The 18,844-nt window shown below is 39.7% G+C and overlaps 2 protein-coding genes across 7 annotated transcripts in view; both read left to right on the top strand.

The window, feature by feature from the left end:
- arhgef3 (Rho guanine nucleotide exchange factor (GEF) 3) overlaps positions 1-18,519 on the top strand; it is a 23,258-nt gene extending 4,739 nt beyond the window's left edge. The window contains exons 2-12 of one of the 6 annotated variants that reach the window (XM_034533507.1): positions 755-1,202; positions 3,930-3,992; positions 11,893-11,988; positions 12,426-12,710; positions 13,133-13,195; positions 13,320-13,416; positions 14,356-14,432; positions 14,549-14,806; positions 15,478-15,648; positions 16,350-16,539; positions 16,653-18,519. In XM_034533507.1, the coding sequence (XP_034389398.1) occupies positions 1,170-1,202; positions 3,930-3,992; positions 11,893-11,988; positions 12,426-12,710; positions 13,133-13,195; positions 13,320-13,416; positions 14,356-14,432; positions 14,549-14,806; positions 15,478-15,648; positions 16,350-16,539; positions 16,653-17,206 (1,887 nt within the window). In that variant the 5' untranslated portion in view covers positions 755-1,169 and the 3' untranslated portion in view covers positions 17,207-18,519. Of the gene's footprint in view, positions 1-707; positions 1,203-3,929; positions 3,993-8,111; positions 9,088-11,892; positions 11,989-12,425; positions 12,711-13,132; positions 13,196-13,319; positions 13,417-14,355; positions 14,433-14,548; positions 14,807-15,477; positions 15,649-16,349; positions 16,540-16,652 lie in introns of those variants that run through there. The other 5 variants (XM_034533508.1, XM_034533506.1, XM_034533505.1 and 2 more) reach the window with 5 other exon arrangements.
- Positions 1-18,844, top strand: part of tasora (transcription activation suppressor a) — a 43,424-nt gene that overhangs the window by 2,982 nt on the left and 21,598 nt on the right. The gene's annotated exons all lie outside the window — the stretch shown is intronic.

Here is an 18,844-nt window from a genome sequence, read left to right as displayed (position 1 = left end):
ACATTAATTAAGGATGATTATGGCCCTAACATCACATTAATTAAGGATGATTATGGCTCTAATATCACATTAATTAAGGATGATTATGGCCCTAACATCACATTAATTAAGGATGATTATGGCTCTAATATCACATTAATTAAGGATGATTATGGCCCTAACATCACATTCATTAAGGATGATTATGACTCTAATATCACATTAATTAAGGATGATTATGGCTCTAATATCACATTAATTAAGGATGATTATGACTCTAATATCACATTAATTAAGTATGATTATGACTCTAATATCACATTAGTTAAGGATGATTATAGCCCTAATATCACATTAAGGATGATTATAGCCCTAATATCACATTAATTAAGGATGATTATGACTCTAATATCACATTAATTAAGGATGATTATAGTCCTAATATCATATTAATTAAGGATCATTATAGCCCTAATATCACATAACAAGAGAGAGCATAATGCAATTTTGGAGACACATTTTGGGTCACAGAAATGTGATGAGCTCGTCCTTTTATTTTTGGGTGTATTTTTCTCTGCGTGAATTCCTTTGTGTGTCGGCGTCTCTGCTGCCGGTGTCTCCGCGTCTCCTAATTATAGACGGCTTGTTTCCCCCCCGACGACCGTCACTTCCTGTTTGTCCAATGGGAACTGAGGGGAGACACACACACACACACACACACACACACACACATTGTGAAGGGTTCCTGTTGCTGAGCGTCTGTTGATCCACTCAGAGACGTGGTGAAGCTGAGGAGCTTCACATTGTGACTGAGGAGCAGGAGGAGAGAGAGATAACGTTTGAAGAAGAAGAAAGACTGAAGGAGAAGAAGAAGAAGAAGGAGGAGAAGAAGAAGAAGAAGAAGAAGAAGAAGAAGAAGAAGAAGAAGAAGAAGAAGAAGAAGGAGAAGAAAGTGGTGCAGCAATGTGACCGTGAAGAGAGGCATCGAACAGAACATACGGGAGGAGAAGTGATCCCAGGAGAGAAGGAGGAGAAGAGAGCGGATGTGACTTTGGGGGTAAAAGCAAAGTGGCCTGGAGGAAGAGGAGGAGGAGGAAGAAGAGGAGGAGGAGGAGAAGAAGAGAGGAGGAAGAGGAGAGAGAGAGCTTATTGACACTGTGAACTGTGTTCGAGGAGCAGGTCCGAACTTGATGATGGGCTGCTGTCTGTTTGTGTACTATCAGGTGAGTGCAACACTACGTATCCCAGAATGCCGTTCACTCAGCGACGAGCTGACAAGGGGATCGATGAGCGTTCGTCGAGCAGTTTTCAAACACGTTTTTAGAAATACTAAACTTAGCATTTACGTTAGTCGGCTTAAGCAAAAGCCTGCATCCATTGCATGTGTGAATGTGGATAAGTATTACCGCTGTATTAATGTATTTTCATTATATTCTATCGTAGTAAAGTACATCAAATGTGTACTTTCGTAGGCTTGTGGTACTTGAGTCTGCACAAGCTTCATACTGCAAGTTCACCTTATTGTACATGTACTTGTAACAAGTACGTGTAACAAGTACATGTACTTGTAACATGTACATATACTTGTAACATGTACTCGTAATGTACATGTACTTGTGAACAAATACTTGTAACATGTACTCGTAATGTACATGTACTTGTAACATGTACTTGTAACATGTACTTGTAACATGTACTCATAATGTACATGTACTTGTATGTACTCGTAATGTACTTGTAACATGTACTCGTTATGTACATGTACTTGTATGTACATGTACTTGTAACATGTACTCGTAATGTACATGTACTTGTAACATGTACTTGTAACATGTACTCGTAATGTACATGTCCTTGTATGTACTCGTAATGTACATGTACTTGTAACATGTACTTGTAATGTACATGTACTTGTATGTACTCGTAATGTACATGTACTTGTAACATGTACTCGTAATGTACATGTACTTGTATGTACTCGTAATGTACATGTACTTGTAACATGTACTCGTAATGTACATGTACTTGTAACATGTACTCGTAATGTACATGTACTTGTAACATGTACTCGTAATGTACATGTACTTGTAACATGCATGCGCAAAGAGCACGATGCAGTAATTCTATTTAGTTTCATCATGAGCCACAATATAATGTGACGCAAACAACTCCCTACTATTTTATTGCAATTACCACGGCAACCATGTAAAAAAAAAAGAACAAAAAGAAAAACATAAAATCTGTGACAAAATAAACACAGAGATTATTAACCGATTTTTAATGGATTAATATGTAAACTATTTGCATGATGAGAGCGAAGAAATAAAACAACATAAACCCCACAAACAGAAATATCAAGTGTAATTTATTTATTCAGCAAACTATAAAATTAAAAACATTGTTCTTTAGAAACGACTTCAGTCACCTGGTTAAAGGTGACGTGACGATCTCAATAAAGGAATTCAATACAACCCAAAGCTGCAATAAACTAATTCATATGAAATTCCAAACTATATCCTCACGTTTTCTTTTACCAAAAAAAGGTTAAACCATTTATTTTAAGGCTATACTTACTACGCATTAACATGAGTGAACTTTTTAGACCTGTTTCCTTTTGTTTATGCTAAGCTAAGCTAACAGTCTGCGACTTGACGTTTAGCTCAATCTTCTCATTTTAACCCTCTGTAAGCCAGTCATCGTATTTCTTAATACCCACAATAAGTTGCATCCAGAGGACTGACCTTACATGGCCTGGAGGAACAGACTCCTCCCCCCTCATTGGTTTCTATAGCGACGGTGAGTTAAAGGTAACGTCTGCCAGGTCGTATGACATCCGGCCGACAACAAAGTCTCAACACAATACTCAACAAACAGCAGACTTCCTGCTATTGTTGCACTCTGATGCACGGATCCCAGCATCCTTGTCTCCTCTCCTTGTCTCCTCCTTTTCATCTCCTCGCCTCCTCTCTTATTCACCTCCTTGTCTCCTCTCCCTGTCACCTCGTCCCGTCCTTGTCTCCGCCCCTGAACATCTCCTCGTCTCCTCCTTTTGTCTCCTCTCCTTTCCTCACCTTTTTAATGTTTCCTTTCCTCTTCACTCCTCTTCTCTCCGTGTCTCCTCCCTCCTTCTTTTCATCCCTTATCTCTTTAAACCTCTGCTGTCTTACTTTGTTCCTTTCCTCTCCGCCCTCCTTTTCACCTTTCCACTTTACTCTTCTCCTCCCTTTTTCTTATTTCCTCTCATCCACTCCTCCTCCTCCTCCTCCTCCTCCTCCTCCTCCTCCTCTTCCTCAATCAGCTGGTTGCCCTCGGTGACCTGGCTTCCTCATCAAGTGTTTGTGTGTTTTCTTCCTGTTTTTCGTGGTCATGGCAGCACAAAGTTACCACAGAGGTCACCCGGCGTGACCTTGTCCTGTTAAAGTCATCATGATCCCACTTTGATACTAACGGTGCAACAGATTAGACAGAAAAACAATCGATACGATAAAAATAAATAAATAAAACGTTAGATGAATCAAATATATCAAATATAATGAATAAAATATAAATAAAAAAATTAAATATTATGAATTTAATACATTTAATACATTTAATTATGTAGTTAAATTATAATGTAGTAAAATAAGATAATATTAATAATAAATAATATATCAAATATAATAAATCGAATATAATAAATACATTATAATAAATTATATATTATGATTTATCTAATGTACTTTTTTATTTTTGGTATATAAAATATAATAAATATAATATAATAAATACATTATAATAAATTAAATATTATGAATAAAATACATTTAATTAAATAATGTAGTAAAATAAGATAATATTATTAATAATAAAACGTAATAAAAAAAAAAGTCCATTAGATAAATCAAATATATAAAATATAATAAATCAAATATAATACATACATTATATGTGTGTGTGTTTGTGTGTTGCAGAAGAAGAGGAAGCAGGCCAGCAGAGATGCAGACTCCCTCAGCCTCTGCAGCCTGGACATCAACGTAAGTGCAGCTCCTCCGAACCCACCGCGGTGTTTCTGCTCCACATTTACCTGTGACAGGTGAACGTTAACGGCACTTCTTTTCCCCGGTGTGTTCGGAGGACGACTTGAAGCTGCTGTGTGGCGTTTACCTGTAAACAAAAGTTTACATTCAGCGTTACGCAATGTGTGGATCCTTGAGGTCTAACGAACGTGTTGAATCCATTTCAGTTATATTGTATTATTTATTTATAGGTCAACGGTTTGGACACACCTTCTCTTTAACTGGTACTATGTGTATATATATATATATATATATATATATATATATATATATATATATATATATTATGTGTGTGTGTATATATATATAGAAATATACACACATATCTATATATATTTGTGTGTGTATATATATATTTATATGTATATTTATATATATTATGTGTATGTATGTATATATATATATATATATATAAATATACACACATATATATCTATAGATACACATATATATGCAAGTCCATATTATATCATGAAATCTTTCTTCTGTAAAAACGCTTTTTTTTTCAAACTCAATGAACTCCATTCACGTCCCTTCGCCTCCTTTTATTTCTGGTCATTTAGAAAAGAAATGAATTAATTCACATATTTTTTTACTTTCAATTCAGTTTATTTTATACAGCCCAATATCACCAATTACGAATTTGCCTCAGAGGGCTTTACAATCTGTCCACATACGAATAACACATAATAACATGTTGATAAAACAGCATTTTAAATATCTGCGTATAAGGAAGTATACAATATAATATAATAATATAACTACATCTTCCGTCGCAAACTAAAAACACATCTTTTTCGACTATACCTTGAATAGGGAAGGTAGAGCCGTAGTAGCACTCTAGTAGCACTTAAATGTCCCTTACCGATAGCACTTTGTTGTTTGGCACTCTAGTAGCACTTAAATGTCCCTTACCGATAGCACTTTGTAGTTTGGCACTTTAGTAGCACTTAAATGTCTCTTACTGATAGCACTTTGTAGTTTGGCACTTTAGTAGCACTTAAATGTCTCTTACTGATAGCACTTTGTAGTTTGGCACTTTAGTAGCACTTAAATGTCTCTTACTGATAGCACTTTGTTGTTTAGCACTTTAGTAGCACTTAAATGTCTCTTACTGATAGCACTTTGTAGTTTGGCACTTTAGTAGCACTTAAATGTCTCTTACTGATAGCACTTTGTAGTTTAGCACTTTAGTAGCACTTAAATGTCTCTTACTGATAGTACTTTGTAGTTTAACGTTATTGAAGAAATTGTACTTGCTTGATTCTTGTTGTTCTGAGTTTGGACTCATGGTTTAATGCACTTATTGTAAGTCGCTTTGGATAAAAGCGTCAGCTAAATGACATGCAATGTAATGTAATAATGTAATATATTAGTCACACCCAGTTTTCAAGAAGGAAAAATAGGACATTAAAAAAAAAAAAAAAGCCATTTGACCATATTTTCCTAGAATGTGATTCATATCTGCGGCTCTGACTCCGACCGTGGATTGTTGCGTCGTCGGACCCTCGGCCCTCATGTTGGGCCCCGCCTCGCTTGCCAGCAGCGGCCCTTCCCGGGCGTGTCCCCTCCGTCTAACACAGGAAGTCCAGCCGGTTCGATACAGGCCGTCGCTCTTTCATTTCTCAAAGCAGCGCTTGGCAGGCACATTTAATAACCTGGAATATTCGACTCCCCATTGTTTCTCGCCCCGCAGCTCGGTGAGTCACACGCGGCCGCATTGTGCCACTAGACCTGGAGACGGCTTAGTCCGATTTCAAAAGGTCAAAGGTCACGGCAGCAGAACATATTCTATATCGACATATTCACTTCGTCTGGACTGGAGATGAATCAGAAGAAAAGGTTTGGATTAACTTCATGCGTCAGTGACTGTTCAACTCATTATGAAGATATTAGTGAAATCGTCATTATTCACTCAGTGGCCGCTTTATTAGGTACACCTGTACGGTCTGATGCCTCAAAACTATGTTTAGTTTGTTGGTCCAGTACATGTTTATTATTTAGGACGACCTCAACAACACACGCATATAATTGAATTTACACATTTCTTACAATGTCAGTACAGACGTTGTAAAGATGGAACAGCTGGAAGTAATAAAGTGGCCGTTGAGTTTATTTTTGTATGTTCAGTTGACCTAAAAACGATCTATTTTTTTAGGACCTGTAAAATAAAGAGTTACCAAAACAAACAGTCCACATGACAGTGGAGCTGATAAAAGAATAAAGTTAAGTTTCATGAAGATATCAACAACGTAAATAAGAGATTCAGGAGCAGAAGTATGTGTTCAGTGGTGGACCATAACTATATTTATTCAAATACTGCACTAAACTACACGATTGACGTACTTACTTTACTTTTCATGTTACTTAAAACTAAACCTGAGAAAAAATACTTGTTACTCCACTCCATTTATTCAATAACTTTTAATTACTCGTTACTTTACACGTTAGTATTCCTGTTTGATCGAAGTTATCGATGTTTTCACGGGTTAATTAACTTCTGCCGAGGCCCTCAGGGGCGCTCGGTAGATTAACATCGATGTGCTTTAGTAAGCCGAGGGAAGGGGTTGTTGGACTGAGAGGAAAAGATTTGTTAAAAAAATATGGCCTTCAGAATAAAAGCAGGCTGTTTTATTTTTTTTAGGATAGTTTTTTTAAGTGTTCTGTATTTAAACAAAGCACATTTTTTATTATCATCTTTTTTTTCTCTATCTGTACACTCGTACTGAACAAGAGGTATTAATAGATATAATGGCTGTAATTATAATATGTATTTTTTATTTTTATTATTTTTATATTATTATTTTTATTAATAGATATAATGGCTGTAATAATAATATGTATTTATGTATATGTATAGACACATATACATATATATATATATATTATATATTATATATTTTATTATCATACTTTGTTCATTATTACCCACTAAAACTGCTGATATTGTTCACATCCGTCGATATTTTACCAAACTTCCGTTGAATCTAAAGACTCTGTAATGTACGTACATGCAGCCGATGTGTCCCAGTTCGATGAAATGAGGCGTGTTTGTCTGAGTCAGTGGGGACGACTGAAGCTGATCTTGGATCAGTGACTCTTGTTCCTCTCTTGGGCGTCCACGACCGAAGGTTGTAATGGCACACAATGGAGCTGCGTCTCCAGGGCAGCTCTCGTTATCCGCACACGAGGTGGGTTTCATGTCGGGGTCAGAGGTCAGCGATTCCAGCCGCAGTGTTCACAGGAAACCATGGAAACGTATCTAAAAAAAACAATACGCCGTTTCGGTGCAGTTCTGATGAGTCATCACATAGCGCTGATCCACATGCTTTGTACCAAAAGCTATAATTAGTGTACTTATTATAATGGACATTACATCGACTTCGTTCCCCGGACACTTAACCAGATCTTAATCATCGTTATGTCTTTTAAAATGTTAATAAATGCCAATAAAGTCAATGAAATGGACATTAAAAAGGTGTTTTCATATGCTCCAAAACCCCAAAAGATATTCAGTTTATACTTCTATTTGATTCAGCTGGAAACTTGAAAAATGACTGAAACTATGAATTGATAAGCCCCTAAATGTGCCTCTATAGCAACCACGTGCCCAACCCTCATCTATGTAGGCCGCCTCTCTTTTTAGATGTAGTAATACAATTATACACACAAAGCAAAGCAGTAATTTACTTTAAAACTACTCTCTCTCTCCTTTTATGTATAGCTGCTTTGTTCGTTTCTACTTTACAACTTTTTTACAGTCAAATATTTGTACTATTTTACATCAACTTAACAACTTTTTACAGGCAAATATTTTGACTTTTATTTTTATTTATTTAGCGTGTAAATTGTATTCATCAATGAGATTTAAATACGATGCATTGCTGTCGATCAAACGGTAAAATGTAGTTAAATATAACCGCAGCTTGATTAACTACAACATGAAGTACTTTTCACATTTTTCCACTAAAACGGGAATTAGTAGTGCATTTGTTGGGGACTATTTTCAGAGGCGGATTAATCCACATTTGGTGTTCTAAGTGAGTGTTTGTGGCAGCAGGACGGTGTGTGTGTGTGTGTGTGTGTGTGTGTGTGTGTGTGTGTGTGTGTGTGTGGGATTGAGTGTCACCCAGTTCAACATTGATTGGTTTTTAATGGTGGAGCGTCGTCTATCACATGTTGTGAGATATCTCTTGTTGTTGGTTTTTCTTTCTTCTCGTGGGATTTGTTGACATGACGGAATATCTCGTCCATATCTGTATTGTTTGTAGAGGCTCAGGGTGTAAACAAAAGAAATAGAAGCCAAGGAAGGAAGGAAGTGGGAGTGTGTCAGAGAGAGAGAGAGAGAGAGAGAGAGAGAGAGAGAGAGAGAGAGAGCATTTATTTCCAGCAGGAGGGAGATGAGTGAGAGCTTTAACCGACAGAGAAGTCCGACAGGAACCTGGAATAAGAGCTCCAGAAGGTCCGATCTGGATCCAGATACCCGGACGCTCCATCTGGTACCAAAACTCCTTCTGGATGCTCTTCCAGAACTGAACTTCTGTAACAGAAACACCTGACTGGTCCCAGTTTCTTTCCCGGGCTCTCTACTCTGTATCTGGCTCCTCTTGGATACCAAAAAGCCCAGTAAAAGACTTTTTGGAGGCTCTTCTCGAAGAAAAAAAAAACCCAGTTCACTTCTGGAAGATTTTGCTGGCAGCGCCATTATTTTTTGGACACTGAAAAGCTCCTGAACATATTCTGGACTCAAAACCTGGACCAGACTCTGTGTCGGAGCTCCGGGTTCCTTGTGGATCCTTAACCAGTAGAACATCTCTAGTACACTACACTCCATTTGGACTCGGGGGTACTTCGCACCTTCTTGAAGGTCTACTCACAATCTCTCCCCGGACCAGTTTGAAGGCGTTTCTTGGTACTGGGGAAAGGTCCGGATCCTGTGCTGGGCAGTATGGTGGTGGGTCTAAGGCCCCTCTGCTTGCTGGTCCACCAGTTTAAGTCTGGATGCTCCGTGGAGTTCGTCAAGGGAAACAACAACATGGGCAAACGGGTGAAGGTAAGATGGAGACAAATATTCTACTACTTTATATTTGTTGAGTTTTTTAAAATGTTTATACATTTAATTTTTCAGACTTTTTTTTGGAATATTTTCACTTTAAAGTAAATATTCTTGCATTTTCTGAAGGATTTCTGTTGATATTTGTGAAAGTTTGTTCCATTTCCTGCATCAGATCCTTGCCATGCAGAGGTAGTTTTGGGGTTTTATCCGCGGAGATGTTTGCCACTAAATGGTCTGCTTTCAAACCGGCACATTGGAGGTTCTTGAAGGCCCTTGTGTCCTTCATCAGTGAGTTCTTTCATGAATGTACCGTTGATGTACACAGAAGGGGGACAACAACAACAACAACAACAACGTCTCAGATTCTGCTGAAGGCCTCAAAGCGGTCTGATGTTTTCTCCGACTTGAACCAAGAGCATGTGAGGAAACCTCATGTTGTTGTTCATCACGTGAAGCCGTTCTTAGACCTTCTGTGGCCTCTCAGCTCTGTTCATGGTTTACTCAAGAGGTCCTGCACTAATTGCTTTTCCAACCATATGTTGAAGAATATGTTCCAAAGAAAAAACGCAATAAAATGCGATGAAAACTTTGACTAATCATGACGTACATGAAGCTTTTGACTTCACGAAAGAGACAAATACATGGATGGATGGATGGATGGATAGATAGATAGATAGATAGATAGATAGATAGATAGATAGATAATATTGATGGATAGATAGATAGATAGATAGATAGATAGATAGATAGATAATATTGATGGATAGATAGATAGATAATATAGATAGATAGATAATATTGATAGATAATATATAGATAGATAGATAGATAGATAGATAATAGATAGATAGATAGATAGATAGATAGATAGATAGATAATATATAGATAGATAGATAGATAGATAGATAGATAATATTGATAGATAGATAGATAATATATAGATAGATATACTGTAGATGGATGGATGGATAGTTAGATAGATAATATATAGATATAGATAGATATAGATGGATGGATGGATAGATAGATGGATAGATAATATATAGATATAGATAGATAGATAGATAGATAATATATGGATGGATGGATGGATGATAATATATAGATAGATGGATGGATGGATAGATAATATATAGATGGATGTATACATATATAGATGGATATATACATATATAGATGGATATATACATATATAGATGGATATATAGATAGCTAGATGGATATATACATATATACATGTGTATATATATATACATATATAGATGGATATATACATATATACATGTGTATATATATATACATATATAGATGGATATATACATATATACATGTGTATATATATATACATATATACATGTGTGTATATATATATACATATATAGATGGATGTATACATATATAGATGGATATATACATATATAGATGGATATATACATATATAGATGGATATATAGATAGCTAGATGGATATATACATATATACATGTGTATATATATATATACATATATAGATGGATGTATACATATATAGATGGATGTATATAGATGGATATATACATATATACATGGATAGCCCATCCACGTCTGCATTGTGAGTAAGTGTTTGATGTGCGTGGACAGAAGAACACCGATGCATCAAATGAAGCTTGTCCAGCGGCGCTGAGCCTCAAACTGTGACAGCAGTTGTCTCCACGATGGCGTGTCAATATAAACTGGTTACAACCATCGCGTCCTTTCAAAATAAACATCACGGGACGGTCGGTAGGTTTAGGCTTGAAAACCACTTGTTGATTTGGCTTTTTGACTGTCAAATTCTAAACATGGATGTTTGTATTCCTTTGACTGCGTGGGGAGCTCATTCATCTGTCTGCTGTAGGTAACTAGTGTTGAATTGACCTTTGTGAGACAAATAAACATGATTATTTATTTATTTACCCTCCAAAATCTAAAAACAACAATGTATATCTTTAATAAATACAACAGCGTCATCTGCAAAATGAGAGAAAACACACAAGCTGGTGTTTACATGTTGTATTTGTGAGACTCGCAGATTTAAAAGGCTCCAGAGTCACAGCTTTAAATGTTCGGGAAGAAATCCTAGAAAAGATTCAGATTCAGGACGTGAACTCGAAGCTGAGAAATCTTTCTGTGAATTCGTAACGATCGAGGGCGAAAACCCCCCAAAAAAACATCCAAGGTCGATTTTATTTTTGGTCGACTGGTTCCTGAAAGTGTTGATGGAAAGCGAGTTTGACGGTTCCTGTGTTCCAGTAGGTCAGCCGACTGCGCGCACACACACACGCACACACGCACACACACACACACACACACACACACACACACGCGCATATTGATTTATTCTAAGTCTGTATCCAGGACAATCAGCCTGGTGGCATTGTCCTGGTTCCATTCCCCCTAGTAATACGTGTGTGTGTGTGTGTGTGTGTGTGTGTGTGTGTGTGTGTGTGTGTGTGTGTGTGTGTGTGTGTGTGTGTGTGTGTGTGTGTGTGTGTGTGTGTGTGTGTGTGTGTGTGTGTGTGTGTGTGTGTGTGGGGAGGCCTTTGAGTCACACTATTGTTTAACCTGCAGTGTAATAACAATGCACACAAGCTGTTTAAAAACCTCAAAGCGGACAAACATGTTGTCAGTTGATTGATACGTCCATTTGAAATCAACTTTGCTTTAGTTCTCTCATTTTGGGGACTTTGACCCCCCCCGACCTTCGCTGACCTTTTGATTGTCTGTTTTTATTATAATGTATTATTTTTTAGACGTGGCCTGACTCCGCTCTCTCCTCCCCAGGAGCCCGGCACCAAGCGCAGTAAACTCGTCTCCAGGGTGACGTCTCTGGCCGCCCTGCTGCCGCCCGTCAAGAAGAGGATCGGTCAGACGCCGCAGGTGAACACATGGAACACGAGCTCCCTCTTTTCTTGCCCCGTGACTCTCAGGCAAGGCCGGCTGTTGCCATGGAGACGGAGCTGCGAATCAGAACGGCGGCCTTTTTTTTTTTTTTTTTTCTTTCTCCGTAGGATTCGTGAATGAAACGCAGCGCCATTGTTACCGACTTACCTGACACATAATTCTAAAGGGATTTAGGGAAATGCATTTTCTTAACACCCAAAGGCCCTGCCCGTCAGTGGTGCATCCTGGGAGTCGTAGTTTTTTTTATCCCCACAGAACCAGATGTTTGTAGAAGTGCTCCGAGAGTGAGTCGCGTGACATTGTCCGAGGAAAAACTACTTTCACTCCTTTAACAACAAAGTGTAAACGGGGCGTCTTTTATTAATTATTAAGGTATATTATTGTATTATTTACCCGTCTGTCTGTCTCTGCAGTGCTCCATCAGTTTCCGTAATGAGAGTCAGACGGAGAGAGCCGCTCCTCCTCCTCCTCTTCCTCCTCCCTCCTCCTCTTCCTCCACCTCCTCCTCCTCCACAATGAAGAGGCGCGTTATCTCGGCGACAGTCTCCAACCCTTCCTCCTCCATGACTGCGACCCGGGTTTCCACGGCAACGGTCCCGGCCGCCAAGCGGCGCGACAGCAAGCTTTGGAGCGAGACGTTCGATGTCCGACTGGGAGCGACGCAGCCTCTGAGCCCGAAGGAGATAAAACGACAAGAGGTGAGAGGAACTCTTTATTCTATTGTTCACCGGGTCGGAGGATGTTTCTGGTTTCCTTCTTTTTTACAGCCGGACAATCGGTTTCAGAAAATACACAATTTATTCTCAATGGATAAAGACAGTTATATATATATATACTGTATATAAATAAAAAAATAAAATAAAAGTGCTATTTTTTTATTGAAATAATGTATGTTCTGTATATATATATATATATATATATATATATATATATATATATTCAACCAAAAATATACAATTTATTTTCTTAAAGAACCCATCATACTCACTCATCCATCTCTTAACACTTACAAATATCTCAAACTAATTTCTAAGAATCTTTTCTCTCTCTCTCTGTCTCTCTGTCTCTCTCTCTCTCTCTCTCTCTCTCTCTCTCTCTCTCTCTCTCTCTCTCTCTACAGGCTATATTTGAGTTGGCTCAGGGCGAGCAGGACTTGGTGGAGGATCTCAAGTTGGCTAAGAAGGTAAATAAAAACCTTTTATTTTTCCTTGAAGAACTGACTTTCCTCCTATATTTTGAGTTCGCTGAGTTTGCTCGTGTGTGTGTGTGTGTGTGTGTGTGTGTGTGTGTGTGTGCGCGCGCTGCAGGCCTACCATGACCCGATGCTGAAGCTGTCGATCATGACCGAGCAGGAACTGAACCAGATCTTCGGCACTCTGGACTCGCTGATACCCCTGCATGAAGGTAGGAGGATCTGATGGAAGCGGTCCATCAAAGGTCACCAGGACCAGGACCGTGCTCACTACTTGATTGATCTTCTCGTATCCAATCAGTCTATAAAACATATTTTGCCCTTGAGGAGCATGCAGTAATAATCTGTGTCATGCCAACTGTTGTGGTGGATAGATTAGATTAACAATCATTGAAATATCCAGCTTTACAGAAAACATGTTACATTTAATTTGGCAGGAATTAATAAACAAGAGTTCTGATTGTTTACTGTCCAATTTTATAAAACAGGCAGGCGAGTTTGCTCTCCGAATAGTCAAATTAATGCAAACATGTATCAGTGGATTCACATGTGAGAACGGGGACGATCGTCCCTCATGTTCATTGTCAACGTTAACATTAACAACGTCGCTCCAGGTCTGAAAGGGACTCAACGCCGCAGTTCCTCTGATAGCCACTAGATGGCGACTGTCGAAGTGTCTCAAAGCGAGGCCTCTGTAGAAAAAACATTAATATTTCACAAAACTTTTGGTCTCACTATGGAATCGTATGATGTGAGCTGGTGATGTGGATCGAGGCTCCTGCGGCACAGCAAACGTGTTTAGTTTAGTATTTAGTTTGGCTCCTCATTGGTGGAACGAGCTCCCCACTGACATCAGGACAGCAGAAAGTCTCTACACCTTCCGTCGCAAACTAAAAACACATCTTTTTCGACTATACCTTGAATAGGGAAGGTAGAAGCACTTAAATGTCTCTTCCTGATGGCACTTTGTAGTTTAACTTTATTGAAGAAATGTTACTTTCTTGATTCCTGTTGTTCTGAGTTTGTACTCGTGGTTTAATGCACTTATTGTAAGTCGCTTTGGATAAAAGCCTTCAGCTAAATGACATGTGATGTAACGTAACGTAATTTAATGGACGCCACTGAAACAAAAGCTGCCCGTCTCTCCTCAGACCTGCTGAGTCGCCTCCGAGACGCCAGGAAACCCGACGGGTCCACGGAGCACGTGGGGCGCCTCCTGACGGGCTGGGTGAGCGTTTCCCCTGTGACACCATGTACCGAACGCGATGCTCCATTGTGTCTCCCCCGTGCCGAGGAGAAACCGGGTGTCTCCGTGTGTGTCTCCCCCCCCCCCCCCCACTGCAGCTTCCCGGCCTCTCCTCCTACACCTCGTACTGCAGCAACCAGGTGAAGGCCAAGGCCTTGTTGGACCAGAAGAAGCAGGATCGGCGGGTCCAGGACTTCCTGCAGCGTTGTCTCCAGTCGCCCTTCAGCAGGAAGCTGGACCTGTGGAACTTCCTGGACATCCCCCGCAGCCGACTGGTGAAGTACCCGCTGCTGCTGAGGGAGATCCTGAAGCACACGGCCAGCGACCACCCGGACCGGCAGCACCTGGACGAGGCGGTGGGTTTTGACCCAAAGAGGTCAAAGAGGTTCACCTCACGGTCAGAAGATCAAATGCTTTGAGTTCCTTAGAACCACGATGAGAACTATCAAGCATCTATGTAATCTACATTCACTCCCCTGAATAATAATAATAATATTAATAATAACCTCCAATAAAGTATGAGAATAATGGCTCAGTCACGACAGTAAAACATTCCGGTAAAGCTGCGTGAAAATTTGACATTTGCGCTCTCGACCAATAGGAGGCCGTCTATTTCGGGCTACGCTGGTCCTATGAATCCTGTTAATTTTCCTCAGATTGACAGAGGGTTGAATTGTTAGAAAATAATCTGGTTGCTTTATATAAAAGTTTTTTTTAAAAACCTGTGGCTTTAAAAACTGAACCACTGTTTTCGACTTCCAGGGTGCTTTTCAGTGAGAAATCTGATATGAAAAGTCAGTAAAAACTATTATATATTAATATTAATATCATACTGAAAATAGAGAAACCCCGCACTTTTACGTTATGGGTATTCCTTTATAGTGTATGTTAAACTAAGCAAATCAGATCACTCTGGATGGAAATTAATTAAATAAATACATTTTGTAGTTTCTTTTCTTATTTTTTCGGCGTATTGTTATTGTTAAAACGGTTATTGTCATCGCCTGAACGCCCGTTGCCTCTGCAGATGCTGATGGTCCAGAGCGTGGTGGCGGACATCAACAGGCGGACGGGGGAGTCGGAGTGTCAGTACTACAAGGACCGCCTGCTGTACGCGGAGGACGGCCAGAGGGACGAGCTCATCGCCCGGTCCAGGACCCTCAGCTGCCACGGAGAGCTGAAGAACAACAGAGGACTCGTCAGTAGATCTTATTTAAATCCATTTATTGTATTTATCATTTATTTCCTTACTCATGTGGTGAATTTAGTCCCCGGATCCAAAGGTTAAATTTTTTTAAATTTATTATCTATTTCAAAAGTCTTTTATAGAAAGTCATATTGTAGATTCTTATTTTTATTTATTTGCACAAAAAGAAACTGAAAAAATTACACAAACGTAATAAAGATATGCAGGAAGAGGTATAAAACACACACTGGGCTTATTTGAGATTAATATACAGAAAATAATATGACTGCATAATAGGGACAGAAAACTATTCGATTTAGTTTAATATTAATAAAAGTTTGTATGTGTATTTGTGAAGTTGATGCATTCTACTGTACACACTGTATTTCATGCTTTTTCTTCTCTGTTGTGTTTTAAAAGCAGCATTTTAATGATATGTGAAGAACTGAGATGAAATAATATGATCATATTATATCAAGTTATGTGTTTTGGTGCTTTGTAATGTTCTTTAAAGGTCCATAACATATCAATATAACCCATAGCTGGTGATATATATACCGTACATACAGTATAGATAGTTTTTTTTTTTAAGTTCAGATGCTACTAAGTAACTGCTAATTTTATGAACATAATTTTAGGAGAAAAAACACTCAATTATGCACAAAAATACCTGATAAATGTGTTAAAATTAACGTCTCTCTCTCTCACTGCAGAAGCTCCAAGTCTTCCTCTTCCAGGACGTCCTCGTCATCACCAGGTCCGCCTCGCCGAGCGACCAGCCAATCAGCTACCAGCTCTGCCGCCAGCCGATCCCCATCCGGCGGCTGGACCTGGAGGACCTATCGGACGGGGAGATGAGAGTGGGCGGGTCCATCCGAGGGGCCTTCAGCAACAACGAGCGCAGTCAGTAGATTTCAGATCCCACAAACACAGATTTTCATTTTGCCGTTTTTCTCATGCACAGACCATAATAACCCCCCCCCCCCCCCCCCCCCCCCCCCCTCACCTCCTCACAGCAAAGAACTTTTTCCGCGTTTCGGACCGCACGGGCGGTCAGCTGCAGAGCCACTGCTTCCAGGCCAGCGACGCCTTCAACAAACAACAGTGGATCAACTGCATCAGACAAGCCAAAGAGGCCGCGGCGCTGACCGGAGACCAGCTGACCCGAGACCAGCTGACCCGAGACCAGCTGACCCGAGACCAGCTGACCCGAGACCAGCCGCCGCCGCCGCAGACGGGACGATGTCCGGAGGCCGGGCTGCTCGGGGAGACGGGCTGTGACCCCAGGCTCCGGGATGAAGATGGGGGGGAGATGGAGACGGGGCTGGGTTCAAAGGGCTCGGCTGAAGAGGCCGAGGCGAGTTTGACGGGCGGGGAGACGGAGACGGGTCAGGATGGGGAGATGTGTGCAGAGCCAGGAGCCAGAGGAGATGATGGAGGAGGAGAGACTCTGAGCGGAGGTACCAGTGATGCTCCCGACCCCAGCCTCTCCTGTGCTTCTCCCTGTCCAGAGGAGCAGCAGAGGGAGGTGATCATGGACACCGGCGAGGTCGACTCCCTGCGGTGTTGATGACACTGGACTTAACACGGTTGTGTGTGTGTGTGAGGAGGAACTGGAGGCCATGTTCAAAAGATGGCTTCCTGCTCACCAGGCTCGTACACTGCAAAGTGTTTTTTGGGGGGATTTATTATTTTTACACAAAAGGATTTCCTCCTTGAGACTTATCGGCCAAATAGCTCAAATTCCCATAATGCAAAGACTTGTTTTCTGATGCTCAGAAAAATAACATTATGGTTTTGTTGCCTTTTTTGAACAAAAAGTTGTTTTTTTGGGGTCGTTGGTGGCTGTCACGTGACCTGCAGTACCAACTGTGGCCACCGTGGCAGAAATCCCCTCGCAAGCCCCACTACATGACATTAGCTCACGTATATTTTGCGCTTGACCTGCCTTTTGGACCTTTGCTTTTACAACACTTTTAATCATTGATTACATGATTGGTCTGTTAAATTAAAGTTACCCTCATGTGACTTTGTTCTCCAACGGGGAACCTTTAAAAAAATGTTTTTGTGAATATAGGGGAAAGAAAAACACGTCAGTCAAAGTCCAAAGGGTAACTTCTACGGCTTTACAAAACCAATTAAACGGTAATCATCTCAAACTTGTGTATTTGTATTGATAATTTGGGAGATTTTCATACTTCAAGCTCAGCTGGAGGATTCTTAACTCCTCAGAAATTCTCTTAACTTGTTCTGTTTCTAAAGGTCTTTTAAATCACCTCTAAAAAAAACTCTTTGAACAATGTCAGTGGTCTGAAAACACTGGAGGAAACAGAGCTGTGGATCTGTAAAGCTTCAACAAACTCTTGAGCCTCTCCCTCTACATTCATAATGAATTGTTTATGAATGTTTGTGTACATTCATCCCAGACAAACATACAGTGGAAGTTGGGTACGAAGGATTTGCCCTCATCACAGCATCCTGTGACGCCTTTCCTGTAGAAGGCCTTCATTTGCATATTGCCTCCAATCATGCATTGATGTTAACATTTGTAATTTAATAAATGGTTTTATTGCACACACAAAGTGAAATATTCCGGGTTTCGTCACGGCGGTCAGAGGAGCCCACGAAGGAGGAGGAGCCTGTTGTGTATGTACTGTATGTATGTAAAGAATGTATATTAAGTTTATTTGTATATGAATGTAGGAACAAAGCCAAGCATGTCTGTTTGTTATATATACATGCTTACACATTACACATGAAATATGACTTGCATTGTCATGGTATATATATGTCAGATGTTATAAATGACCATCGTCAGGGTAGTCGTGATGCTCTTTATCCTGTTGATATTTACTAAAGGTGTCTAACTAATCTGTCACAAGAACAAAGCATCAATAAATTGTTACAAAAGAAGCCGGTCAGTAAACGGGTGGTTACTGGTTGTTGCACGTTATGATAAATAACATTTATTTTTCTCATTTATTGAATCTTTTATTTCTATTAATGTGGATTGTGAGAAGTAGAGGACCAAAGATCGAGCCCTGAGGAACTCCGCTATCCCCAGGTGCACTGAACACCAGTTTCTCTGGACATTTTAAGTAATGATAATCATTTTAAATAATAATTAACAATGAGTACATTTACTTCTGATACGTTCAGAACATTTTGATGCTGATTTTGTGCGTTTACTTAAATGTGCTATTTGTCC

This window comes from Cyclopterus lumpus, chromosome 5, assembly GCF_009769545.1.
Source record: "Cyclopterus lumpus isolate fCycLum1 chromosome 5, fCycLum1.pri, whole genome shotgun sequence".
Classification (NCBI taxonomy): Eukaryota; Metazoa; Chordata; class Actinopteri; order Perciformes; family Cyclopteridae; genus Cyclopterus; species Cyclopterus lumpus.
Note: the sequence above shows the minus strand (reverse complement) of the source record. Positions and strands in the feature narration are given on the sequence as shown.